The following is a 27,751-nucleotide window of genomic DNA, read 5'->3' on the forward strand; positions in this document are numbered from 1 at the left end:
GTTTAGGATAAATATCTGTCAAGGACTGTGAGTCAGAAATTCCTAACACTTAAATGGGAAGCTAGGATACTTTAGTTTTACAAAAACAGGCTTTGGGGGCAAGTTTAAAAAAATCTTTCGGGGGTCTTGGTTTGCTCGTGGTAGATGATTCTGGTGCAGGGGTAAGTGTGCCAAATAAATACCTTTTTATTTGGGATACTATGCAAACACAGTCTGGCCTCAATATTTATGCACAGTGGTTCCCCATACATGTGTTCTGCGTTTATATTGAAACCCAATTGGGAACAACATCCCATTTGGCAATAATCCTAAATGACAGGCGGCCTGTGACATTGCTGAATGGCTCTAAGCACCCACTGAATATAAATAATGAGTAGATACAAAGGTAGTATCTACTCATAAAGTAGTTATGAGCACTGAGTTAATGAAGGCAACATACTTATCTGGCATATCGTGAGTGTTCCAATTTTAGCAATGATGATCACAGTTGCTACTACCACCATCACTGTATGCCGGGCTCTGGACTAGAATAAGAATTAAAGCAGCCACGGTCTCTGCCCTTGTTGAGCTTGTCATGTGGCATCTGATCACAGACTCCAGCTCCTACCAGGCCAGTCAGGGCTCATGGCCTAAGAGGTAGGGCTGGGACTGTGGTACCTGGAGATCCCCGGCCTGGCTGGAGAGGGTGGGGGCAGCAGCTTGTTGCCTTCTGGCAATGAGGCCTGCGGTTGCAAATCATGCTTTTCCAGAGAAGTTAGAAATTTGGGTGAAATCTCCCAGCTTTCAAGCACCGACAATGAATGTCAACAACTGCTTTATGGGCTATAAGCCTATGGTGTCTGGATGGTTCCTGGAGGTGCTCTTTTACAACTTCTGGACACGTCAGCTGTTAACAGCTGTTAATTCTCCACGTTTGGGGGGCAGCTCAAACCAGATGTGGGCAAAGATCACTTGTCAGTCAGTCTGTAATTTTTGGCTTCTCCACGAAATGCACAGAATTTGTGTTAAGTTGGGAGTTGGCAGGGCATGGCTGAACACTGGGGACTCTCTTTAGTGATCAGAGGCAGAAGCACAATGAATGCTGGTGGCCACGTGACAAGGAGTTAAGATAGTTACGTTTTGCCAGAGAACACAAGGACACTGTAGAGCACAGACAGGTGAAGAGTTTAACACAATTTATTTTTGCTTAAATAATCGACTAGGTCATCCAGTGTATGGTTTTTCATACATATGTCATTAGAGCTATGTGTCAATGAATGCTGATTTTATATGAATATAATCAACAAATTAAAGAATTTCACCAAAACCCAAATAAAAATGCCCTTTAAAACACAGCAGCCTTATTAACCTAATATGACATGGCGAGAATGGTTACAAATGATTGGCTTACTGAAAGGTGTCTACATCTTATAGCCAGTACACGATACAGGAGTAATTTTACAGCGTGCTGCCATTCTACCAGCTAAGAATTTCTGTTCAGTCCATTTAAAGCCCCCCTGACGGGGGCCTCTTTTGAGCACCATCCACCTCTAAAGCGGCAAGCATTACCCTTTTAAGCACTAACAGCACCCCCCTCCCCCTAAAGCAACTACTGTATAGATTTTTTTTTTTTCATTTTTAGATCATTTCATTGAAAAATTGGCAATAGCAACAAATATTAGATGAAGGGCTTTGTGTTTACAGATAAAATCTTCTGTGTTGCAGTATACTGTAGTGTTTGCAAAATTGGAAAAGATTTAATCAAAATAAGGTGATACACATGCATCAAAATATTAGTATTCTGAAGAAAAATTTTTTTCACAGAACTACAGAATTCCTCATTTGGGGAATTATTTAAATTTGCAGCAGATTTTAAAGATTTGTTTTTTTTTTTTTTTTAAATCAAGCTAGCAGTTTTGCATATACAAACATTATAATTGCTAATATACAAGAATCAGTGAAGGTCCCCCCACCCATTACCCCTCCTCCCTCTTCTAGGGTGAAGTCACTTGAGACCCCTATTATGTTAAATGCATTTGCAATATTCTGTTTGTGTTCTAAGAGGCAGTGCCTTATCAACATTTATTCTATTTTTCTGTTAGAATTTATACAGTGTTATTATTTACAGCAAAACTATAGATGTTTTAAAAAAGAAACAAATAGTGTTTATACCCTGACAGTTTGGGTCCAAGAAAAATAAGGCGAGCTGTTGTGGATTTAGTAATTTTAGTGTTTCTCCATGATTTGATCATTCCATCTCCTCCTCCTTCTGTCCCTTCTGGTGGCAGAAATTTCTTCCTTTTTTAAATGACACCAAATTACTTGAGATAAACTGTTAACAGCATGGCTTCTTGTATATACACTGCATTGCTAATTGCATACGTGCCAATCCTGGGAATGAAAGTGAATTTCCATGCTCTGTAAATTGGCTCATGCTAAATTAAAATGTGGGTGGGTTTTTTTCTTTTTCTTTTTGCATTAAAAAAAAAATCATGCCATTAATGTGTGGAAGCGGCAAACACATACACCCTTCTCTGTAAATTTTTACTTCCTGCTGACAACTTCCATGAATTTCTCAATACTGGCAGTAAAAACACATGATCCTGTGGAAAGAGAAACAATAGGTGTTGAGTTTAGCTTTCTTTCCCGCGCCCCACCCTTTTTTCAAAGAAGTTGCTGTAGTCTCCCTTGCCATTCAACAGAAAAGCCTCAGAGAATGGGGGACCTCAACTTCCTAATGGGGTGGTTTAACATGCTTTTGACTGAGGTGATTTGCTAGATGTGTCAGAGGACAAAGCCCTGAGGTGTGCTGGAAAGCTCTCAGAAGGCAGTGACCTTCTCTGGGTGACCCTGGATCCTCCACAGAACATTGCTTTCTGTGTTAGGGGTTTCAGGGACTGAGTTAGAAAGACCCTCTTCTGGTTCTGTCTCTGTTGCTCAGGTCACTCACTCAGGTACTAGGGAAAGCCACCTGGAGACCTCTGGACCTCAGTCTTATCTGTGATTTATTAAAGAGGCTGACAGTGGTGCATACATCAAAATGTATGGGTTTTAAGGGCACACAGGACCAGGGATACAGAGTCAGGATGGAGCACCTGAGTCATGCCTGTATGTTTTATGCTAAGTTTCTCTCACCCCACAAAATGCTACCTTTCATAAAGGGAGAACAGTCTCATTACTTTGGTTACTATGAAATTGCTTTTATATGCAAATGCAAACTCATGACTATTTTATGCCATTGCAAAGAATATTTTTTTTCTCCTGCCTCACATCAGTCATGACAGGATAGATTAATTTTATTTGAGATTTTTTATGGAGGCTCCACTGAGAACATCTTGTCCTATCTGATTATACCTGCATAAAGTATCAATGTTTTATAACCAGTCTCAATACATCAAAATAAATTAACCTCCTTTGCCAGAGGTTTTCACACTCCTATGCGGAATTGTTCTTGGTAGGAATGCCTCCTCCACAACACAAAGTTCTTCCTGCATACGTCCATTCCTCCTGCTTAGTGTGAAAAGGTGACAGACCTGAGTGCCTGTCTGAGAACAAGACATAGCCCCTAGAGAAAAGGCGAGTCAGGCAAGATTAATTTTGGGAACAACCCTATTCATTCACATACATGCCACAGACTATTTCTGCTGGTTCAGAAGAACCTTCAGAATTCTGCTTCTGTTGGGGTTTAAGATTGTTCACAGTGACCTTGAGGTTGTTTATGTACCCCAGTCAAGTCTCTTTGCCTTTAGATGGAATATCCTGGGGTTCTATAAACATGTCAGTGTGGTACTTCCTCTGTCTGCCTCACTATGGTTCTGCCTTCCTTTTTTGTGTTAAAAGCCTACTGACCTCCGTGCCCCAGGTCACTAATGCTTGGAGCCAAGAACATCAAAGTATCAATTCCTTCTGGGGTGATTTGAACACCTGCCCCACACCCATGACTCTGCAGCAGTTCCAGAGAAGGAAAGTGAGTCATCTGAGCAGACCGTGTTCCAGAGAGTGTGAACATTAGAGTAAGAAGATCAAGATTTTCTCACCTCTGCCTTTACTGTCTATTCCTAATCTTCCAGGCACCAGGCTTCTATGATGGTTCTATGATAATATTACTCCAGTGATCTCACTTTGTTTTCTTAGGGAAACTTCTCAGCAATTTTCTTCTAATTGAACACCGCCCCCCTCAACTTTTTACAGCTTAACTGATACAGAATTTATATACCATATAATTTATCTATTGTAAATATAGGTTAATAATAAATGTATATAGATATGCAATCATCACTACAAACCAGTTCAGCTCTGTTTGGCCTCATCTTCCAAAAACCAATCCAACTTCCCACTTAATCTTGCAGTAAGAAGCAAGGTCTTTCTCTTATCACCTCAATGCAAGCAAACATTATCTTGCTAGAAATAGTGGATACGTTTATATAATTTTAAAAAAAATCTATTACTTACACCTATTTATATTCGGGTATAACGTGAATGATCGTTTAAAAAGTTGAGTGTTATTTCCCCTTTTATATCTATCTTGTTCTTGGTCACACAGTCAGGATGTATAGGCCCCAACCACATGGGGTGCAAGAAGGTTATTCATTGGATAAAAGTGTGTGCCAAGGGCAGTGTTACACAAAGAGCATGAACATCCTGGCTGAGAAGCTCTGGGTTGTTACACAATAGTGACAGTCTGTGTAAACTGTGATGAGATCGCCATCTGATGGAAAGGTGCAAGAGCAGGCTTCCTCAAGATGACATTTCAGAAATAGAATTTGAGTCATCTTCTGTGTCTGGGTTTAAATCTGAGTTTGAAGCATCTGCATTTAGAAATCTGTCTTTGGGTTTTCATGCTACTCAAACCCAAATGTAGTAGAAAACAACTCAGAAAAAACATCGTTTTATTTAGTTATTTCAGTATACATTTGTTTTAAGAAATTTAAAATATCAAAAAAGAACTATTCATAGGATTTTCAAGGCAGTTTATATTTCACAGATGAATGTTGCACTTTTCTTTGTCACGTTTTCAAGTCAGGAATATATACTTCGGTTAAAACCAACCTTTCCTTTATAGGTTCATGTAATAGTGGTACTTTACCCCTAGTGTGTAGCTAAAAAGAAACTAACAGCAACATCACACATGCACACACACCCACACACACACCCCTTACACCTTCAGCTCTCTGCATAGTGGTATTTAACCGCTAGTAGCTAGCTAAAAACAAACTAACAGCAACATCTCTCACACACACACACACCCCTTACACCTTCAGCTCTCTGCATAGTGGTATTTAACCGCTAGTACCTAGCTAAAAACAAACTAACAGCAACATCTCACACACACACACACACACACACACACACACACACACCCCTTACACCTTTAGCTCTCTGCATAGTGGTATTTAACCGCCAGTACCTAGCTAAAAACAAACTAACAGCAACATCTCACACACACACACACACACACACACACACACACACACACACATACTCCTTACACCTTCAGCTCGCTGCATAGTGGTACTTAACCGCTAGTGCCTAGCTAAAAAAAAACTAACAGCAACATCTCTCACACACACACACCCCTTACACCTTCAGCTCTCTGCCTAGTGGTACTTAACCGCTAGTACCTAGCTAAAAACAAACAGCAACATCTCACACACACACACACACACACACACACACACACACACACCCCTTACACCTTTAGCTCTCTGCATAGTGGTACTTAACCGCTAGTACCTAGCTAAAAACAAACTAACAGCAACATCTCACACACACACACACACACACACACACACACACACACACCCCTTACACCTTTAGCTCTCTGCAGTTCAGCCCAATAAACCTTTTCATGCCTACTGCCCATACTCTCCACTGAAAATCACTGTTTAGCAGTCTCCACTGGTTCTCAAACTTGGATACACATTAGAGTTATCTGGGGAGATTTAAAAAAATCCCAGTATCCAGGCCATATCCTGTATCAGTTGGGTGGCGCACAGCATAAAAACTTAAAAAAAACCCCTGTAGATGATTCCAGTGTTCCACCCAGATTAAGAGCCAGTAATACGTTCTGAAGCAGTGCTTCCCAAGGCTTAAAGTGCATACCTATCACCCAGGGATCTTCAAAAGTGGATTCTGATCGAGTAGGTCAGGGTGAGCCAGGAGTTTCTGCATTTCTAGTAAGATTCCTGGGTGATGCTGATACTGCTGGTCCACAGATCACACTTGGAAGATCTAGCGAATCTAGACTACATGCCAGTCATCATCCCAATTGGTTTCCAATTTCCTTTTCTTTGCTCCATCTTCGTTTATCTCTAACTCCTCTTTACCCTCTAAGTGTGTTTCAAATGCCATCTTCTTGAAACTTGGGGCTATCTTCTCCCTAGTGAGATCCACCTTTGCAGGCTAACTCTTACTCATTTAAAGACTGAGCTCTGTTATGCCTTAAAGAAAGCCTTTTCTGATATGCCTTTGCTATAGCCCACTGAGAACAGAGAATTTGTTATTCTAGTTCTTCTCTTCCTAACCCTGGCTATTAAGCCCTGCTTTTAGTTAATTAGGGATGTTTTTTAAGGGTAAGAAAAGTGGAAAGAAATGCTATATAAAAGCATTATCTACTCCAGATGAATTCTGGAAAATATTCTGGAGGTCAGGGTCCTGAATTTAGGGTGAAGTAATTCATACCAGAGTTCTGATTTCCTGGAAGCAGAATCAGGAAGTCGGAGTTAAAATCCGTTCCTATCATTAACTACAACCTCATTGATTCTGCTCTCTGTATTAAAGAGGAATGAGAATACCTATTCTACTGGTTTCCCAGGGATACTGTGAGAAACAAGTGATACAAAATAACAAAGTGTTCTGAAGTATAAACCAGTGTGACACACAGAGGATTTCAGTGATGCTGTTGTTCGACCTCTCCCATTGCTGTATTTTAGCACATCTGGCTGCTGCTGCTCAGCCCACTGGCCTCCTAAACCAGGATCTTCTGGGTGCTGTTCTTGGCTCTCTTCTCACCTCTTTTCTTTTTTAAAAAATTTACATCATTTTTTAAGAATTGATGTATAGTGTATAAGAATTGATTTACAGTGTTGTGTTAGTTTCAAATGTAGAGCAAAGTGTTTTTTTTTTTTTAGCAAAGTGTTTTATATATATTTTTATATATGTACACAAACATACATATACACACATACACACACACACACACACATACATATACGGATTGTTGTTGTTGTTTAGTTGCTCAGTTGTGTCCAAATCTTTGTGACCCCATGGACTGCAGCACGCCAGGCTTCCCAGTCCTTCATTATCTCCCAGAGTTTGCTCAAACTCACGTCAGTTGAGTCGACGATGCCATTCAACCAACTCATCCTCTGTTGCCACCTTCTCCTCCTGCCCTCAATCTTTCCCAGCATCAGGGTCTTTTCCAACGAGTCAGTTCTTTGCATCAAGTGGCCAAAATATTGGAGCTTCAGCATCAGTCCTTCCAATGAACATTCAGAGCTGATTTCCTTCAGGATTGACTGGTTGGATCTCCTTGCAGTCCAAGGGACTCTCAAGAGTCTTCTCCAGCACCACAGTTCGAAAGCATTGATCTTCAGAACTCAGCCTTTTTTATGGCCCAACTCTCACATCTGTACATGACTACTGGAAAAACCATAGCTTTGACTATCTGGACCTTTGTTATCAAAGTGATGTCTCTGTTTTTAAATATGCTATCTAGGTTGGTCATAGCCTTTCTTCCAATAAGCAAGTATCTTTTAATTTCATGGCTACAGTCACTGTCTGCAGTTATTTTTGAGCCTAAGAAAATAAAGTCTGTCACTGTTTCCATTGTTTCCCCATCTATTTGCCATGAAGTGATGGGACTGAATGACGTGATCTTAGTTTTTTGAATGTTGAGTTTTAAGCCAACTTTTTCACTCTCTTTCACTTTCATCAAGAAGCTCTTTAGCTCTTCTTCACTTTCTGCCATAAGGGTGGTGGCATTTGCATATCTGAGGTTATTGATATTTCTCCCAACAGTCTTGATTTCAGCTTGTGCTTCATCCAGCCCAGCACTTTACATAATGTACTCTGAATATAAGTTAAATAAGCAGGGTGACAATATACAGCCTTGACGTACATCTTTCCCAATCTTGAACCAGCCGGTTGTGCCATGTAATATTCTAACTGTTGCCTCTTGATCTGCATACAGGTTTCTTAGGAGGCAGCTAAGGTGGTCTTGCATGCCTATCTCTTTAGAATTTTCCACAGTTTGTTGTGATTCACACAGTCAAAGACTTTCACATAGTCAATGAAGAAAAAGTAGATGTTTTTGTGGAACTCCCTTGCTTTCTCTATGATCAAGTGAATGTTGGCAATTTAATCTTTGGTTCCTCTACCCATTTTAAATCCAGCTTGTACATCTGGAAGTTCTTGGTTCACATACTATTGCAGCCTAGTTTGTAGGATCTTGAGCATTACCTTGCTAGCGTGTGAGATGAGTGCAATTGTGTGAAGTTTGAACATTCTTTGGCATTGTCCTTCTTTGGGATTGGAATGAAAACTGACCTTTTGAGTCCTGTGGCCACCCACTGCTGAGTTTTCCAAATTTGTTGACATATTGAGTGCAGCACTTTCACAGCATCAACCTTTAGGATTTGAAATAACTCAGCTGGAATTCCATCACCTCCATTAGCTTTTGTTCATAGTAATGCTTCCTAAGGCTCACTTGACTTCACACTCCAGGATGTTTGGCTCTAGGTGAGTGAGCACACCATCGTGATTATCTGGGTCATTAAGATCTTTTTTGTACAGTTCTTCTGTGCATTCTTGCCACCTCTTCTTAATATCTTCTGCTTCTTTTAGGTCCATACTATCTCTGTCCTTTATTGTGCCCATCTTTGCATGAAATGTTTCCTTGGTATCTCTAATTTTCTTGAAGAGATCTCTAAGTCTTTTCCATTGTATTGTTTTCCTCTATTTCTTTGCATTATTCACTGAAGAAGGCTTTCTTATCTCTCCTTGCAATTTGGAACTCTGCATTCAGATGGGTATATCTTTCCTTTTCACCTTTGCCTTCTGTTTCTCTTCTTTTCTTGGCTATTTGTAAGGTTTCCTCAGACAACCATTTTTCCTTGTCACATTTCTTTTTCTTAGGGATGGTTTAGGTCACTGCTTCCTGAACAATATGATGAACCTCATCGTACTTCAGGTACTCTATTGGATCCAATCTCTTGAATCTATTTGTCACTTCCATTGTATAATCCTAAGGGATTTGATTTAGGTCATACCAGAATGGTCTGGTGGTTTTCCCTACTTTCTTCAATTTAAATCTGAATTTTGCAATAAGGTGTTGGTGATCTGAACCTCAGTCAACTCCCAGTCTTGTTTTTGCTGACTGTATAGAGCTTCTCCATCTTCGACTGCAAAGAACATAATCAATCTGATTTTGGTACTGACCATCTGGTGATGTCCATGTGTAAAGTTGTTCCTTGTGTTGTTGCAAGAGGGTGTTGGTTATGACCAGTGTGTTCTCTTGGCAAAACTCTATTAGCCTTTGCCCTGCTTCATTTTGTGCTCCAAATTTGCCTGTTACTCCAGGTATCTCTTGATTTCCTACTTCTGCATTCCACTCCTCTATGATATAAAGGACATATTTTTGTTTTGGTGTTAGTTCTAGAAGATCTTGTAGGTCTTCATAGAACCATTCAATTTCATCTTCTTCAGTATTAGTGGTTGGAGCATAGATTTAGATTACTGTAATGTTGAATGGTTTTCCTCAGAAACGAATAAAAATCATTCTGTTGTTTTTGAGACTGCACCCAGGTAGTGTATTTTGGACTCTATTGTTACTGTGAGGGCTACTCCATTTCTTCTAAGGGATTCTTGCCCACAGTAGTAGATATGATGGTCATCTAAATTAAATTCACCCATTTCCATCCATTTTATTTCACTGATTGCTAAAATGTTGATGTTCACTCTTGCCATCTCCTATTTGACCATTTCCAGTTAACCTTGATTCATGGGTCTAACATTCCAGGTGCCTATGCAATACTGTTGTTTACAGCATCAGACTCTGTTTTCACCACCAGACATACCCACAACTGGGCATTGTTTCTGCTCTGGCCCAGCTTCTTCATTCCTTCTGGAGCTATTTCTCTGCTCTTCGCCAGTAGCATATAGGACACCTACCGACCTGGGGTGTTCATCTTTCAGTGTCATATCTTTTTGCCTTTTCTTACATGTTCATGGGCTTCTCAAGGCAAGAATGCTGAAGTGGTTTGCCATTCCATTCTCCAGTATAGTAATGACAAGATATTGAGTATAGTTCCCTGTGCTACGGAGTAGGTCCTTGTTGTTTACCTGTTTTATATATATTGTTACTGTTTAGTTGCTCAGTTGTGTCCAACTCTTTATGACCACATGAACTGTAGCCCACCACATTCCTCTGTCCATGGGGATTTTCAGGCAAGAATACTGGAGTGGGTGGCCAGCATTTTATATATATAGTAGTGTATATGTTAATCCCGAACTCCTAATTTATATCCCTGCCCCCATTTCTCTTAACACTACTTATCAATAATAATAGCTGAGTGCTTACTATGGGCTTGCCAGTCACTATTTTAAGTGATTTACATAGAGTAATTCATTTAATTCTAGCAACAACTCTATGACATATGTTACTCTTATCCTAATAGGGGCCAAGAAATTAAGGCACAGAAGTTAAATAGGTTAGTCAAGCTCACACAGCTAGTAAGCCTGTGGTTTATGTTCACTCAGGCCACTTCTATACCACATTAAGATCATTAGCCTACATTTCTCTTCCTCATTACTGACAAATACTGAAGCACTACAGATTGACCTATTTCAATCTCTAATTTTATTTTTCTCCTCTTAGGGTCTATATTTTTGTTAGTGATTGCACGCAAGTTCACAATCTCACTCCATCTATAGAGTTAATCTGGTTGTTACACTTCTAAAATGTTCTTCACATCTGCCCTCAACTTTCTGTTGTCTCTGCCCGGGTTCAGGCCCTCATTGTGTCTCATAACTGAGTTCCTCATGTTCAAACTCTCCTCCCACTAACTCCCTTTTCTACCACTAGGGTTACCTAACTCCCATCTGACTGTATTATTCTCCTACCACAACACTTCCAGTGGTACCCTATTGTCTCTAGGATAAAGGCCACAGTCGTGAGCACAGCAAGTATCATCACACTGCCCAGTCTTAAATCTGACTCTGTCTTCAGAAGCCACTTTAAATATGTGCTTCTGTTCTCCTCCATTGGAGTTGATTACATCTTCCAGTGAATTCTCCTAGCAATTTGTTTATATCTTTTATTATAGCTCTGTATTTTGACTTGTGTTGCTTACAGTCATGTGCGCCTCTTGGTCTAGTCTGTAGTTATATGTCCTCAAATAAGTAGCAATGCTTGGGATAATGTCTTTTTTTCAATTTATATATATGTATTTTTTTACTAAGGAAAGTTGATTTACAATGTTGTGTTAATTTAAGGTGTACAGCAAAGTCATTTTATATATACATGTATACACACACACACACATATATATTCTTCAGATTCTCTTATATGTTATTATAAAATATTGAGTATAGTTCCCTGTGTTATACAGTAGGCCCTGGTTGATTATTTTATATATAGTAGTGTATCAATTCCAATCTCCTGATTTCTCCTTCCCTCACCCCTGTTTTCCCTTTTATAATCATATGCATGGTTTTCCATGTCTGTGAGTCTCTTTCTGTCTTGGAAATAAGTTCATTGTATTTTTTTATTTTTTTAAAGATTTCACATATACGTGGTACGTCTTTGTTCACCTGAGTGTGAGATCTCCAGGTCCATCCATGTTGCAGCAAATGACATTATGTCATTCTTTTTTATGGCTGAGTTGTATTAGGATAATGTCTTAGATGTGGGACTCTCTTGGTCACAAACACCGTGTGTGTCACGTGCTAAGAGTAAAGGGGCTCTAAATGTGTGGGGTCACTTGTTTATAAAAGCTTGTCAGCCAATCTGCATTATAGGAAAGTTTCTTTTATTCACTGATAGTAAACTGCAAGGATTAAAATATTTTATGGTAAAACCAAACAAATATGCTAGAGGGCCACGGCTGAATATGTAGGCGGTTTTAGATTAGAACAGATAGAACAGCTTGGAGATCTCTAGGAAGGAAGAGGTCAGAGGCAACCTTCTAAAGCGCTGTTCCTCTTCAAAATGTTGTTCTTTGGGGCTCAATCCTGAGCCCCTTCTTTGCTCACTTTCACGTTCTCCCTAGGGAATCACATCTATTCTCTGGTGTTCCCTTTCTCTGATATTCAGGACTCACCTCTTGAGTGATAACACTCATTTTTATATGCCAAGTCACAATCTTTCCTCAGAGCTCCAGACTTATGTACTGACAAATGGCCTGAGTTCTTGATAGTTTTAAAACCCATCCTGTTCCTTTTTCCACTACCCACTTGCTTACACTTGGAACCTGGGTGTCATTCTTGACTCAACTCTTCTCCATCCTACCTCCAAGCCATCAGATACCATCGACTTTCCTAAAACTACGGCCCAGGTCCTAGCCTTGTCATCATGTGGCTTAGTTGGACTATAGCAATAATATCCTAGCTCATCCCCTTCAGTTTATTCTTGTTTTCCCTCCAATCCTTCTCTACATAGCAGATGTGTTTAAAAAAAAAAAAATTAGGTCAGACTTGCTTAAAATCTTTCAAAGGCTTCAATTTTTTTTTTTTAAGAATGAAATCCAAATCCTATATTCTGGCCTATGATGAAGCATTTCTCACTTCATCATGGACCTGCCTCAGTCACCACCAGCTCATCAGGCTCTGGGGCATTGATCTTCTTCCATGTCCTCAAATGTGTTAGGCCTTTTCCTACCTCAAGGCCCTTGCAGATGTTGTACCCTTTGCTTGGATTCCTCTTTTCCTTCCCGTTTTCATTGCTGATGGCACCTATGAGGCCTGAGCATAAATGGCATGACTTTCCCCAGCTCCCAAGTCTAAATATGTTCCTGTGTTATTCTTCCTTGGATCCTGGACTTCGTATTTTCAGCCCTTAGGTAACATGTGTCCCATCTCTTTCCCCTTTGCAGGCTGAGAGATGCAGAAGCGCAGAGGCCATGGAGGTTTTATTCACCTCTGTATATCTAGCCTTTTCACTCCAAGCCAGGTAGAAGGTCAAATACTTTTTGAAGACATGAATGAAAAACGTCAACTTTTTGACCTCGGGTCATAAAGTATTTTCCCCAGCAGGCCTGGGTGCTGTTGCTGCTCCTGGCTTCGACGTGGCTGTGAGATCTTGAGCATTTCCCTGAAAGAGGTTTAAAATGCAGCTGTTCCAGTCTTTTATGGCATATGTCTGGGGGCCTTCTCATGCCACAGCCTCACTAATCAGTTCTCTAACGGTATTTTTAAAGTAAACATTTGGAGATTATGGCTATGAAGGTTTGTTTTATTTTAAAAAACAAAACCAAACACTGAATATTTTCACTGTGTACTGTATGAAGACATTTACTACAGGTTGCCTTTACACATGTATTTGATTCAAAATGCTTTAGGTTTCTGATAATAATCAAATACTGTTTAACTATTAGTATGAGTAACAGCTAAGAGCTTGGCTCTGGATAAGTTCAAGTTTTATTCTTTTGCTCATTAGCTACTACAGACCTTGGGTAAGTCATTTAATTCTTCCAAATTTCAGTTTCCTTATTTATTAAAAAAGGGATAATAGTATTTACCTTATAGCATTGTTTTGGGGACTACATAAGGTAATGTATGTAATGATCTTACCTGGCATATAGTAATCTCTGATAGGATATGACTATTATTAGTATTCATAAGTAATTTTAGAAAGACAGCTTGGTGGAATTGGACACCAAGTGAAGTGTCAATCTTGAGTTGAGTTCTAGTTCTTCCAATCACAGCTGTGTAACAGAAGAAAGGTCATATGACCTCTCTGAGCCTTAGCATCCTCATCTGTAAAAGGTAGCAATCAAAGTTGGTCTGAGATTCCTGGAGGCTTGTTTGAAGAGTAAGACAAAAATGTAAAAGCACTTTATAAGGTATAAATCATTATATATTATGTATAAATCTTTATATTTATTTTAACCCATTATCTTACTATTTTCAGCCATCAGCTTTTCCCTTACATTAAAAATAGGATGGGTATGACTCAGTATTAAAGAAAGGCAGGTGTAGGATTCAGATAGCTCAAAATTCAACTGGTTATAAAAGCAGAATAAAAATTTTAATGTTACCATCTGATATTCAGTGAAATTTGGCCACATTCCATGTGCTTATTAGTTGTTCTACTGTTAAAAAAAAGACAGCCAGCAGGGTCATAAAAACCCTCAATATATTTGCAAATTGATTTTTCCAGAGCACACATTCAGTGTCTTGGAATTATAGGCAGTATTCTTGGACTCATTTCCTAAGTTCACTTATGAAAGGTAAATACCACCCTGGAGAGTAAAATGAGGCTTGCAGTCAAATCACTGTTCTTTCCATCTGACACATTTAGTTTGCTTTATGTTGAAGCTATTTTCACATTCATATGAATGCTCCTGTTGAGTTTCTCTTTCCTTTGAGTGGTGTAGCAAATGAGCCAAAGCCAAGCCAGCTGCTTTACAGAGTGGATTATTTATCATTCTGATATCTCTTGTATATTTTTGACAAGTCATTTCTATATTAATTTGCTCTAAATGACCCTGGAAGCCTAGTATTTTCACATATTTTTTGGTGTCATTTATTCACAGATATTAGGTATATGTTACTCTAGAAAAATGGTTTCGCTGGAGTAGATAACCTTTTTGGTTCTTTCCTACTCAGAGTCTGAGTCTATGACTGAACAAGTTACTAAACTTTTAGGGGTATACTAAAGTTGACAGCTAACTAAACTCTCTTCTAGTTTTATTTATCACTTAGAATTGCCTAAACAGAGTAATTTAAGCTGCAAATTCATGCTTAGTGTTTTATTAATCTGCCATATAGCTAAAGCAATCTTTTTTTTTTAACTGATTAACAAAGTTGTGATAGTTTCAGGTGGACAGCAAAGGGACTCAACCATACATATATATGTATCCATTCTCCCCCAAACTCCCCTCCTATCCAGGCTGCACATAACATTGAGCAGAGTTCCCTTGTTGGTTATCCATTTTAAATACAGCAGTGTGTACATGTCCATCCCAAACTCCCTAACTCTACCTCCCTCCAAATTCTTCCCCCTGGCAACCATAAGTTATTTCTCTAAGTCTGTGAGTCTGTTTTGTAAATAAGTTCATTTGTATAATTTCTTTAGATTTCACATGTCATACAATATTAGTCCTCTGTCTGACTTGCTTCACTCAGTATAACAATATATAAGTCTAACTATGTTGCTACAAATGGCATTATTTCATTCTTTTTAATTAGCCAAAGAAATCTTGAGAAAGAAGAACAGAGCTAGAGTTATGATGCTCCTTGACTTCAGACTATATTACAAAGCTCTAGCAATTAAAACAGTATGCTACTGGTACAAAAACAGACACACAGATCAATGGAACAGAACAAGGTCAGAGAGCCCAAAAATAAACCCACACACTTATGGTCAATTAATCTATGGGAAAGCAGGCAAGAATATACAATGGAGAAAAGACAGTCTCTTATAAGTGATGCTGGGAAAATTGGACAGCCACATGTAAAAGAATAAGAATAGAACATTTTGTCACAACATATAAAAATAAAACTAAAAAACTAAGAATAGATTAAAGACCTAAAAGTAATACTGGAAACCACAGAAGTCCTGGAAGAAAACAGAATACTTTTTGATATAGACTGTAGCAATATTTTTTTCTGGATATGTCTCCTAAGGCAAAGGAAACAATAGCAAAAACAAGTGGGTCAAAATAGTGGATAAGGAAGATGTGGTGTGTGTGTGTGTGTGTGTGTGTGTGTGTATATATATATATATATATATATATATGGAATGGAATATTTAAAAAGTGAAAGTTTGCCATTTACAACAACATAGATGGACCTGGAGAGTATTATGGTTTGTGAATAAGTCAGAGAAAGACAAATACATATTTTTTTTTAGTCCACATATAAGTAATAACAGAATATAGCAAAATATAGGCTCACAGATATAGAGAACAAACCAGCAGTGACCAGTGGGAAGAGGGAAGGCAGAAGGGACAAGACAAGGGTAGGAGATTAAGAGGTACAGACTAATGTGTGTAAAATAAATAAGCTACAAAGACATATTGTACAGCACAGGGAAATATAGTCAATATTTTACAAAAACTTTAAATGGAGTATAATCTATAAAAATTTTGAGTGGAGTACAACCTATAAAAATTTTGGATCACTGTGTTATGCATCTGAAACTAATATTGTAAATCAACTACACCTCAATTGAAAAAAATCTCTATATATGTCTTTTACTAGGTTCAGCTGTAAGATATGAATAATGGGTGGGTTCATTCTAGATGTTGCTTCACTGATGTCATCCTTAATTTTCTCATCTCTCACCCTTGTCATCTGACAAAAAGCAATTCATGTCACTATCTCTTGATTCAGCCTTACTGTCACTACCTCTTATAATCCTTACTGCCCAAGCCAGCATCTTCAGTAGTTTAACAGGTTATCTGCTCATCTATTATTGCCACTTCCCTTCATTCTGTGCCTTGCAGCTAGAGTAAGGGATGCAAAACCTAAACTTTTAGTGGAAAGAGGCTTATGAGACCTGCATCTTTCCTACCTCTCCAGACACAATGCCAAAACCTTCCACCAGCTGCACTGACCTGTTTTCCCTTCTTGTTTCTTTCTCCTTCTGGCCTTTGCAAAAGCTGTAGTCTATGCTGGAAGGCTACCCCAAACACCATGCAATTTCTTCCTCTTTATCCAGCTGAGCCCTATTCACCCTTTAAAACAGCTCAAGCATCATTTTCTCAAAGAAAACCTTCCCTGTCACCTCAAACAAGGTCAGATATCCAGTTAACAGGGTTAAGAGTGTGGGCTCTGGAAGCTGCCTGTTAGGGTTTGTATTCTATTTCTGCTACTTTTTAATTTAGGTGACCTTGGGCAATTCTGAGCCTGTTAAGTGGGGATGATAAAGGTGCCAATCCAAGAGGACTGACTGTGAGAATCAAGTGAAGGGTACACCTGGAACACTGGACAAGGATGTACAGCAAACATTGTTATTTCCAGACCTCTCTGCGGTTCCTAGGAGTTTTCTCAAAGCCTTAAATACTGAAACAACTGACTACCAAGAAATCTCCAAACGTAAGGTCAGTGAGAGCCAGTACCTCCCTAGTGTTGTTTACCAGTGATTTCCCAGTGCCTTAGGCAGAAAGCCTCATGGAGAGAAAGTGAAATCAATCCTTAAGTGAATAAACAGGCAAATAATAAGAGTTTTTTTGGAGGTGGAGGGATTAAGAATTTCTTTGGGTCTTAGTTACAGTCACCTCACATACAAAATTTGGGGCAATGAGACTCTGATTTCTCAGTTCCTTATGGCAACACTCCAAATACCAGGATTCCGGTAACTGGGGAACAGCAGATGAATGGAAGTGGAAACTGGGATCTCTTTGCTCTTTGTTTCTGGGGGCTAAGAAAACTCTTGGTGAACAGCCCTAAGAACTCATCCAGCTTTGTCTCACAGACTTACAAAGAGCTTTTCAAAGCTCTATCTGCTTTTTCACCCCATATGGGCTTTCTAATTGTGGTTCCGTAGGAAGAACTAGCAAAAAGTAAAGTTCAGAAAACAATGTTGAAGGAAGACACCTTTCTTTTTGAAGAATAATTCAGACAACTTTCAACAAAGCTCACTAAACATTTTAACTTACAAAACACAGTAGTCCCATTAGCCTCCTATTTAATTTGCTTTGCTTATACAAAATATATTAAGTAGTATATAGGGATTTCAGTCACTTCATTTAAACTTGGCAACCAATATATTTCAACCAAAATTATATTCTCAGATGCTGTTCTGCAAAATTGGTGGGAAACTGAATCAATACAACTTTCCAAGTACATTTATATGAACTATTTGTTGCCAAATAACCTTCCTATTAGAATGAATAATGCTATTGCATCCTAAACACTGAGCCTTCGCTCTTTGATCAATATTTACATTTGCTTCTGCAAACATCATTTACATTTAAACTCCTGACTAATTTGTGGAAAGTTTATGGACTGTGAGCCAGAGGCCATAGTTTTAGTGTGTGTATGTATGTGTGTGGGTTCCCCTGATGGCTCAGTGGTAAAGAATCTGCCTGCCAATGCAGGTTCGATCCCTGGGTCAGGAAGATCCCTGGGAGAAGGAAATGGCAACCCACTCCAGTATTCTTGCCTGGGGAAATCCCATGAACAGAGGAGCCTGGCAGGCTAGTTCATGGGGCCACAAAAGAGTCAGACACAGCTTAGCAACTAAACAACAACAATTGTATGTATACACAAACATAAAAATGACTCCAACTGCATACTGGATATTCAAAGCTGTAATTCCATGAAAAAAGAGAGGAAGGGTGGAGGAGGTATGGATCACTTATTTGGTGAAATTAGATGGGCTACTGTTGTCGATTTGAGCACACTTACCACCTTGGTTGACTGTTACTGTTATGAGTGGCTCTTCTTTTCCACTTGACGGATTTCTTTCTTTGTCTTCACCTTATAACCTTCTCCCTGTTTTGAAAGGAATGTACATATTAGGATTTCATAGTGAAAGAGTTTTCATTAAAAAGCAGGTTCCGCTCTGGTTCCTTGAGGCTAGATTAGGGTAAGTGAGACACAGCTTAAAGCACTTTGTCACTTCATGTCCAAAAATACCATCTATTTACCTTAACCACACAGCTCAGCAGCATCAAGGCAAGCTGGAGAGCACCATCAGAATGAATACCATGTTACTATACTTCACAATCATTCATTCTATTAGTGATCAATTAAACAGCCTGTCCATTTCCTGTGAAGCTAGAAGAAATCACTAAAGCTCTCAAGGCACTCAAACCCCAGTTGTAAAAAATATTAGTAAGTTATAGTTTATGCCTTTTAAAGTCAGCAGAATGTTAAGTAATCTGTTGTAATGAGACGGAAATTTCTCAGTAAAGCACTAATCATGAACTAAACACCGTGGAAGTGGTGTCGAGCTGAGAGACTTTTTCAATTCATGAAATTACCACGCCCTTCCTCTTACTCCTGACAAAGTAGACATCCTTTTTCCATAAAATAAGACCTCTTTTCATTGAGCGTCAAGAACACACTTCTCTGTGAGCAAAGTGGTTGCACAAATGCTCAGCTTTTAACCTACTTAAAATAGAAAACACAGAAGTCCTTCCAATTTTCTGAATTACTCCTTCTCAGAAATTTTCAGTTTACTTTTTTCTTATGTAAACACAGGCATTGAAGTTTCTTTCTTTTTTTTTTTAATGAAAAGGGTAAGGTCTGAGAAAGGAAAGAAATGAAAAATAACCAGAGATGTTTTCTCTGGGAGTTAGAGATTCATTTGCTGAGTTACACTGCTCAGTGATGACTTTGGTTCTTTAACTGGTACACTGGAGATGGGCTGTTGTTGACCCGGAGAGGAAAATCCTCTTCAGGTTAAGATGGGGGAGGGGGGATTTATATTCCCCTGTAGAATATACTGGAAAGAGAAAATGTTTAGATTCAATGTAAGGATCTTATGACAACCTTTTTTATCATTCTGACTTTTAATTAAACCCTGTGCATCTGCTGGAAACAAGTGCTCTCTCTCCGGGTCCTAGGCAGGCACTGGGCTGCAGGTAAAGTATTGGGCCAGGAGGGCTAGGGTGGGGGATGGTCGAGGGATTTGGCTGTGGTAGAGGGTTTTTAAATTTTCTCTCCCATGCTTAAACAGGCACATTCCATCCTCCATAAATGAAATAACTTTTGTGAAAACCCTAAAGATAGTAAAAGTATATGGTGTTAAAGAATGTTAGGAAGGAAAGTCTTTTTCTTTGACCCTGATCAAATACACAAGATGTCAAAAGCGGCAAATGCTTCAAGCTGCCACACTGCAGATGCCAGGCTGTTAGCAGCATATTCTAAAGCGTTCACAAAGCTTTTATCCTCTACTTTCTTCTTGACAGTCCCTCTCCATTACCACGTCATCATGTTTTCTCTCTTGTGGGATAACAATTCGTCTTAGTACTTTCCGAGTGATCTGTATAGGAAGCAATAGTGAAAAGCAGAGCTTTTTCTCTTTTCTATTTCAAGAGCTGACACTACAGCAAATGCATAGAAAATCTAAACCGAAGAGAAGCATGAAATCCCATTGGTGATTACTTTTCTGGTGATGAGGTTGCCTTCTTCATCAGTAAACTGTTCTTCTGTGACAGATTCACCAGGAATGGTTTTTGCTTCCTCTCCCTAAAGGATGTGGCATAAAGATTAGCAATAAACTAGATGGATAGATCTCCACACCACTCCATACACCACACACATGCTCTGTGGAATTTTAGAAAAAGAAGGTATAAAACTTTACTTGCCATTCTAGAGCAAGGGGAGGAGACTGACTCCATGGAATTACTTAGCAGTCAACAACATTCAAAGCATTAAACCTCAAACATGTATAAGAATGATGGTTAGCAATAAACTCCAAGAAGGAAGAATTTGAAAATATGTAATCATAGAATGCAGTTATACATAGACAGACAAACAAAAAGGTTTTATTTTGTTGAAAAAAGATTTAGCTTTTAATGATTAGAACTCTAGATTATTTCACTTTGAATAAATGTTTCTTCACTAGTTCTACCAAATCTCTCATTTTGGTGGATTGCCTTGTATCTAATTTGAATTGAGGTAGCACCTTAGTTGGGGTATTATATGCATCACTCTTTAATTTAAAAATTCCTTTACTGAGGGTAATATATACATTTTTTTCAAGTACTGTGAGAAAAGTTCAGAGTACAGAGAAAACCTTTTTTTTTTCTAGACTTAGCCTTTCATAAGTTGTATATGAGAAAAACTATGTCTGATGAAGTACATAGTATCAGAATGTCATCTTCATGTGAAGGAACCCTCTGTGATGACTGATTAATTACTTAAGGAATGTATGATGGCATCTTTCAGGTAGTGACTGCTAAAAAAAAGGGAATAAATCCTTAACTTGCCAAGGTGGCCTCATATTTTCCTGCTCAGTAGATTTAGAGGGTTCCTCAATACCTACTAGCTTTACGATTATATGATAATAAAAACCACTCAGAGAGCAAAAATAGGACTGTATTTATAACACATTACCTTCTTCACTGGTGTCAACATTAGGTCAGTCTCACTTAAGAGTTTTGGGGAACAAGAACAAACACCTTAAGTGCAGACCCACTTTAGAGACCTGCTGACTTGTAGTAAAACTTCTTGTTGAAGAGGTGACCTGGACAACACAAGAGTGCTATGTACTATAGTTATTATACCCTGTACTTTTTTTTCTTTTTTTTTTTTTTAAAGGAAAAATGGCAAATCTTGATGAAGACAGCTGAGTTTCTGGGAGAGTCAGGATTCTAACTCTTTTAATGTTATTGTCATGGGAAAGGTGGTAATTCTGAGAATTTTGCCAGTGTCTGCCGATGGTGAGAAATTCTATGATTGTTTTTATTATAGCCAGTAGAAAGGAAGTTCTGGTTTAAAATAACAAAGACTAACTGAAATCTACCTTATTTTACTAACAAAATTCTGTTTTCTTTCTTCTTCTTCTTCTTTTTTTTTAAACAAAGTGACTTTGTTTTCTTATAGATTGTGGACTCATAGGTCATGGGTGGGACATTTGACTCATTTTACCTCACTGGGGTACAGAGATGAGATGAAAATAAAACAAGATGTTTCTTGTTGCTCATGCTTGTTTACTTCATCTTGAACCTTGTTTATGACTAATTTCATTTAGCACAGTTAAGAGAGGGAAGGAAATAGAAAAATGTGTAGAGGTCTCCTGCCTGAATGCACTAAAATCTGTAACAAGTTCTTAAGGAGTATTATTTATGTTTTGCATGGTTGGTCAAGAGATACTTGGAATAACAGGCATGTCTGGCCTTGGGGTACAAAATGAAACAGGGCAACAGCCAGAACATGCTGGTCAAAGCAAACATCCTTTTCCAATGACCCAAGAGATGAGTCTACCTAGGGATATTACCAGATGGTCAACACCAAAATCAGATTAATTATGTTCTTCACAGCCAAAGACGGAGAAGCACTATACAGTCAGTAAAAACAAGACCTGGAGCTGACTGTGTCTCAGACCATGAGCTGCTTATTGCAAAATTCAGGCTTAAATTGAAGAAAGTAGGGAAAACCGCTAGGCCATTCAGGTAAGACCTAAATCTAATCCCTTATGATTATACAGTAGCGGTGACAACTAGATTCAAGAGATTAGATCTGGTAGAGTGTCTGAAGAGCTATGGACAGAGGTTCATAATGTTATATAGGAGGCAGTGATCAAAACCATCCCAAAGAAAAAGAAATGCAAGAAAGCAAAGTGGTTGTCTGAGGAAACTTTACAAATAGTTGAGGAAAGAAGAAAAGCAAAAGGCAAGAGAGAAAAGGAAAGATATACCCAACTGAATGCAGAGTTCCAGAGAATAGCAAGGAGAGATAAGAGTTCTTACATAAACAATGCAAAAAGTAGAGACAAACAGTAGGATGGGAAAGACTAGAAATCTCTTAAAGAAAATTGGAGAGATCAAGGGGACATTTTATGCAAAGACGGGCATGATGAAGGACAGAAATGGCAAGGACCTAACAGGAGCAGAAGAGATTAAGAGGAGGTGGCAAGAATACACAGAACTGTACATAAAAAAGTCTTAATGACCTGGATAACCATGATGGTGTGGTCACTCGTACCTAGAGCCAGACATCCCAGAGTGTGAAGTCAAGTGGGCCTGAGGAAGCATTACTATTAACAAAGCTAGTGGAGGTGATGGAATTCCAACTGAGCTATTTCAAATCCTAAAAGATGATGCTATTAAAATGCTGCGCTCAATATATCACAAATTTGGAAACCTCAGCAGTGGCCACAGGACTGGAAAAGGCCAGTTTTCATTCCAATTCCAAAGAAGGGCAATGCCAAAGAATGTTCAAATGACTATACAATTGAGCTCATTTCACATGCTAGCAAGGTTATGCTGAAAATCCTTCAGCAGTATGTGAACTGAGAACTTCCAGCTGTCCAAGCTTGGTTTCAAAGAGGCAGAGAAACCAGAGATTAAATTGCCAACATTCATTGGATCATGGAGAAAGCAGGGGAGTTCCAGAAAAACATCTACTTCTGCTTCACTGACTACGTAACAGCCTTTGACTGTGTGGATCACAACAAACTGTGGAAAATTCTTAAGAGATGGGAATACTAGACCACCTTACCTGTCTCCTAAGAAACCTGTATGCAGGTCAAGAAGCAACAGTTAGAACCGGACATGGAACAATGGACTGGTTCAAAATTTGGAAAGGAGTATGACAAGGCTGTATACTGTCACTCTGCTTGTTTAACTTTTATGCAAAGTACATCATGTGAAATGCCGGGCTGGATGAAGCACAGGCTGGATGAAGCACAGGCTGGATGTTTTCTCCCGGAATCAACATTACCGGGAGAAATATCAACAACCTCAGGTATGTAGATGATACCACTCTAATGGCAGAAAATGAAGAGAAACTAAAGAGCCTCTTGATGAGGGGGAAAGAGGAGAGTGAAAAAGCTGGCTTTAAACTCAATACTGAAAAAGCTAAGATCATGGCATCTGATCATACCATTACTTCATGTCAAAGAGAAGGGGGAAAGTGGAAGGAGTGACAGATTTTACTTTCTTGGGCTCCCAAATCACTGCAGATGGTGACTGCAGTCATGAAATTAAAAGACACTTGCTCCTCATAAGGAAATCTATGACAAATCTAGTGTTAGTTGCTGAGTCGTGTCTGACTTTTGTGACCCCATGGACTGTAGCCAGCCAGGCTCCTCTGTCCATGAAATTCTCCAGTAAAGAAAACTGGAATGGTTAAGTATTCCCTTTTCTAGGGTATCTTCCCAACCCAGAGATCAAACCCATCAAACTATACTTCATATTAAAAAGCAGAGACATCACTTTGCTGACAAGGGCCAAGGCTATGTTTTTCCAATAGTCATGTAGGGATGTGATCCCTGGACCATAAAGAAGGTCCAACTTTATGAGTGCCAAAGAATTTATGCTTTTGAATTGTGGTGTTGGAGAAAGACTCTTGAGAGTCCCTTGGACTGCAAGGAGATCAAATCAGTCAATCCTAAAGGAAATCAGCCCTGAATATTCATTGGAAGGACTGATGCTGAAGCTTCAGCTTCAATACTTTGGCCAGCTGATACGAAGAGCTGACTCACTGGCAAAGACTGATGCTGGGAAAGACTGAAGGCAAAAGAAGGGAGCGGCAGAGATGGTTAGATAGCATCAGTGACTCAATGGACATGAATTTTAGCTAACTTGGGGAGAGGAGTTAACAGAGGAGTCTGGCATACTATGGTCCATGGGTTGCAAAGAGTCAGGCACAACTTAGCACCTGAACAACAACAATGGTTGGTTTTATATATTTAGGAAAAAACATTATTTTACAATTAAAGGCTTAGAGTCAGCAGAAAACTCAAAAAAGGTCATGAAAGATTTCACTATAGTTTAAACATGAGTAAGTGAGATATGTTTGGGGTAACTATTGGACATGTCCAGGTCCTTGAGTGTTAAGACAATTCCAGGATCCTAGGAAAATCCATTAAAATTGCCACTTATTAGAGATGGTTATAAATTGACTCTTCAGTGGGAAAAGATGCCAATTTTCAGACAGTCTCTGAAAAACATTTCTAGTAGGTATATTTATAAGCACAGTAAATACATTTAAGTATATCGATTTATATTAATAGCCTTAGAAAAAAGCAAATTCTTGTTTATAAATAACAAGCAATATAGGTTGTTGAGATCTGCTGTGGTATGCAGGCATTGTTTCCTACTGAAAATTCATACTATTTATGTATAATTAAAGGTAAAGATACTTATCTTAATCTTAAATGGGCTCTAAATATGGTCAACTAGTGTCTTAATAAGGTCAAAATAAGTTTCATGATTATGTAAAACTCACTAAATTCGGGGAATAGATTAGATAGTAGTTGATTAGATAGACTGGAAAGTTAGTAAGGAGTCACAAAATACATGTAAAAAATTTTTTTCATCTTTAATTCATCAGGTACATTAGAGGCTCTCTGAAGTTCTTGAAAATATTTGTACTTTTAAGTAAATAAAATTTCCATGCTACTTTTGGTAATGGCATTATTTTTGGCAATATCTCTACCTACTTTTTCCTTGCCTATTTCAAAGGAAAATTAGAGCACATACAGTGTCACTATCATTCCTGGTAGCCGTCTTTATGAAGACTAGCTATACTTCCGTTTGGAAGTACTGCATTTTAGGATTTCTATTTTTCTCTTCTTCTTAAATAAAATGAATAACAACATGAAATGTATGAATTTGCTTTAATGTATAGAACATTAAAACTTGAACTTTCAAAAAATGGGATGAGAAAGATATATATATATATATATATATATATATATATAAACTTAGCAAATTGCTAAGCAATATGTAACCCATTTTTATATTCCTAGAAACCCACACCTTGGGGATCTATGTACATGTATATTCTATGTACACATACATACTGTTATAGGTATATAAAACAATCTGAAGCTTGTGAACAATAGTTACCTCTGGTAAGTGGAATGGATAGGTTGAACTTCTTTGTACTTTTGAATTGTTTGGTGGGGGAAAACATACATTTAAACTCTTGTTTGAAAATTGCTCAAAAGTAGAAATAAAAATATAATTGAACTATATAGTAAAAATTCAGTTGTTTGAATCTTATCAAAGTTCACAATGATTTGAATTAAAGTTTTTACCTTTGTAATCACAGAATTTGCTGAGCAAATAATGTAAACAAGCTCATAGAGACAGGTCAGTTGACTTAAACTGCTTCCAAGCCTTTGAAACCACTGTGATATTATATTAGATATGAATAAATGAATATACTTATAAAATTTAAAAATCCTTAAACAAATGGGAGAGTTTAAGTTTATTCATTTCTTAGGGACTTGAGAATATTAAATAAAAAATATTTAAAAATTAGAAAGTGAATGATTCACATATGAAATTAAAGAGAAAAATCATAAAATTATGCTTTCATCCCCTTTATTATACAACTTGAATGGCTATAAAGACAGATTTGCCTAGACCTGAGGTAATGGAATCTACTACTTCCATTGATACTTCCTGACGAAAGCTAGCTCTGGAAGCGGGGAGCAACCCTCAAATAGTTTTCAGCTCTAAGATTCTAAGTGCCAAGGGGATTACTATGGCAAACAGTGTAAATATGCTGGTTCAGTCCAAGGTTGGACAGCCTCCATAAAGTAGGTCAAACTAGCATTCCAGCCCCATCAAACAGTTTCCAAGAAAGATAGCCCAATGCTGTCTTCTTCTATACTACTGGAAAAATCTAAGTGAACAAGTGCCTAATTTAATCTAGGAAAAGTTACTCCTTTTCATTTTCTCCTGGAAGAGAATACAGTATTGTGGAAAAGGCAGGTAGAAGGTGCGTCACTAGAGGGCCAGGGGTTGGGTTCTGGTTCTAGAATTGTTAACATCCAGCTGAATGATTTTGGGTAAATCAGTTCATCTCTAATCTTTGGTTTTATCATCTTGGAGAAGAAATAATTTTAGTCTCAATGACTCCTTTAGGTCCTAACATTCTCATTTTATGTTTTTTTTTTTTTTTAAACAGAGATGGATCCCATGTGACATTTACCATGTAGTACTTGCAGTCTCAAGCTCCTTTACATTACAAAGTACCAATGTATGGAATAAAGAGAAAAAAAAAAAGAAATGTGTTCTTTTTCAAGGGCCCCCAAAAGCTGATCAGAAAAAAAGTAACCAGAAAGATTTCTATATATATAGCTTACAAATATTTTTTGTTATACCTATTATACCTTCCAATTATAATTATAGTTATTCTTTAGCTTTTGAGTTTTCTATCACATATAAAAGACACTTCTCAAAGCTTGTTTAAGTGCTTCTATTATTTATACAATGACCTCTCCATTTATAAAATTCATCTTCTGATGATTCCACTCAACCTCCCTAAAATTACACTGACTTCAAGAAGTGAAGGTTTGGAGAGCACACTGTCTCCTGTGTTTTATGAAACCTATAACATCATAGTGTATTTCAGTCTTTCAAACTTAAGCTCTTAATAAAAATGTTTATATATATATATATATATAATTATATGTTACACTTAAATACATAAATAATTCATGCTAACAAAATTACTTAAAAGCTGACTTGCTAGTGCATGTCTAGAATTTTAGGAGACCAAAACAACCCTCATTGACTTAGGGAAGGGGTTGATGTTCCTGTTGTTTTGTTTTATCATTCTCCAGAGAAAAGTTTCTCTACATATTCATGCAAGATTATGTCTATTTCTTTCCATCAACTAGAGAGTCAACTCCTCTACTGGGCAGCTGTTATAAATGAATGAGGTGAATTTGACGCAACATGAGAATGTTATATGTTAAACATAAAGCCATTATGTCTGATTTGCTTTCTCTAGATGTTTTACTTTAAAATAGTACTTCTTAAAGACAGTCATCATGGGACTAGCAAAGCCTGAGCAGAATAATGGCAGAATATTTCAGAATATGTTCTGAAAAAACAAATTAAATATTTCTTCTCATTAATCACAGAAAATGTGTGGGAGGTATCTTTATGAGGTATCTTTATGAGATTAGGAGGAC

At 38.1% G+C, this 27,751-nt stretch overlaps 1 protein-coding gene across 9 annotated transcripts in view; it reads right to left on the reverse strand.

Annotated features, from left to right (window-relative positions):
• Positions 1–1,160: 1,160 nt before the first annotated feature.
• Positions 1,161–27,751, reverse strand: part of ANK3 (ankyrin 3) — a 720,826-nt gene continuing 694,235 nt past the window's right edge. For 4 of the 9 annotated variants that reach the window (XM_061161588.1, XM_061161586.1, XM_061161587.1 and 1 more), the window contains 2 exons: positions 18,553–18,639; positions 1,161–2,582 (listed from right to left, as the gene is read on the reverse strand). In XM_061161588.1, coding sequence (XP_061017571.1) covers positions 18,574–18,639 — 66 coding nt within the window. In that variant the 3' untranslated portion in view covers positions 1,161–2,582; positions 18,553–18,573. The other 5 variants (XM_061161582.1, XM_061161580.1, XM_061161584.1 and 2 more) reach the window with 2 other exon arrangements.

This window comes from Dama dama, chromosome 15, assembly GCF_033118175.1.
Source record: "Dama dama isolate Ldn47 chromosome 15, ASM3311817v1, whole genome shotgun sequence".
Classification (NCBI taxonomy): domain Eukaryota; kingdom Metazoa; phylum Chordata; class Mammalia; order Artiodactyla; family Cervidae; genus Dama; species Dama dama.